Source organism: Nothoprocta perdicaria, unplaced genomic scaffold, assembly GCF_003342845.1.
Source record: "Nothoprocta perdicaria isolate Ctin4 unplaced genomic scaffold, notPer1 scaffold_747, whole genome shotgun sequence".
Lineage (NCBI taxonomy): Eukaryota > Metazoa > Chordata > Aves > Tinamiformes > Tinamidae > Nothoprocta > Nothoprocta perdicaria.
In genome coordinates, this window is record NW_020456029.1 from 7456 (window position 1) to 8685 (window position 1230).

General features: G+C 48.5%; 1 protein-coding gene across 1 annotated transcript; it reads right to left on the minus strand.

Annotated features, from left to right (window-relative positions):
• Positions 1-7: 7 nt before the first annotated feature.
• LOC112957629 (olfactory receptor 14C36-like) lies at positions 8-898 on the minus strand (the record flags this gene model as incomplete). The annotated part of the gene is made up of 1 exon (XM_026051342.1): positions 8-898. A coding segment is annotated over exon 1 (891 nt), but the record flags the coding sequence as incomplete, so codon positions are not given.
• Between the last annotated feature and the right edge of the window lie 332 nt (positions 899-1230).

Sequence of the window (1230 nt, forward strand, 5' to 3'; positions counted from 1 at the left end):
GCAGTGCTTCTTTGAGGTCTTTATTCCTCATGCTGTAGATGAGGGGGTTCACTACCGGAGGCACCACTGCATAGAGAACAGCCACCACCAGATCCAGAGCTGGGGAAGAGAGGGTTGGGGGCTTCAGGTAGGCAAACATGCCTGTGCTGACAAACAAAGAGACCACGGCCAGGTGAGGGAGGCACATGGAAAAGGCTYTGTGCCGTCCCTGCCCAGAGGGGATCCTCAGCACAGCTGTGAAGATCTGCACATAAGACAGCACAATGAAAATGAAACACCCAAAGACTAAACAAAGACTAACCACARGAACCCCAGCTTCCCTGAGGTAGGTGTCTGAGCAGGAGAGCTTGAGGATCTGGGGAATTTCACAGAAGAACTGCTCCACAACATTGCCTTGGCAGAGAGGTAATGAAAATGTGTTCCCAGTGTGCAGGGCAGCGTAGAAAAAACCACTGGCCCAGGCAGCTGCTGCCATTTTGGCACAAGCTCTGCCGCTCATGAGCATCCCATAGTGCAGGGCTCTGCAGATGGCCACAAATCGGTCATAGGCCATAACAGTGAGGAGGAGGCACTCTGCTGAACATAAGAAAAAGAGGAAAAAGCCTTGGACAGCACAACCCATATAGGAGATGGTCCTGGTGTCCCACAGGGAACTGGACATGGATTTGGGAACGGTGGTGCTGATGGTGCCAAGGTCCAGGATGGAAAGATTGAGGAGGAAGAAGTACATGGGAGTGTGAAGGTGATGGTCACAGGCTACAGCTGTGATGATGAGGCCATTGGCCAGGAGGGCAGCCAGGTAGATGCCCAGGAAGAACGAGAAATGCAAGAGTTGTAGATTCCACATATCTGTGAAAGCCAAGAGGAGGAACTCATTGAGGAAGCTGCTGTTGGACATTTATTCCTTTGGGGCAGGGGGTAAATGTCTGAGGAGAAAAAGCCAATGACAAGTCAGAGAATTTTTCACTATGAAAAACATTCCCCCCCCCCTTTTTTTTTTTTATTTTTTTTTTTCACAGAAATCCCCACACACCAAATACAGACGTATTTTTTCCCTTTCCCAGAAGGCAACTCGATTGTGACATCTCTCATGTTCACAACTGGTGCCAAAGTATATCYRCTATTAATGCAAAAAATCCTCACACGCAGTTATAGAAAGTATGGGCTGCAGCAGACTGGTATAGCAGTTTTCTACAATTGTTTTGCCTGGAAATGTTCAGATTCCACCAT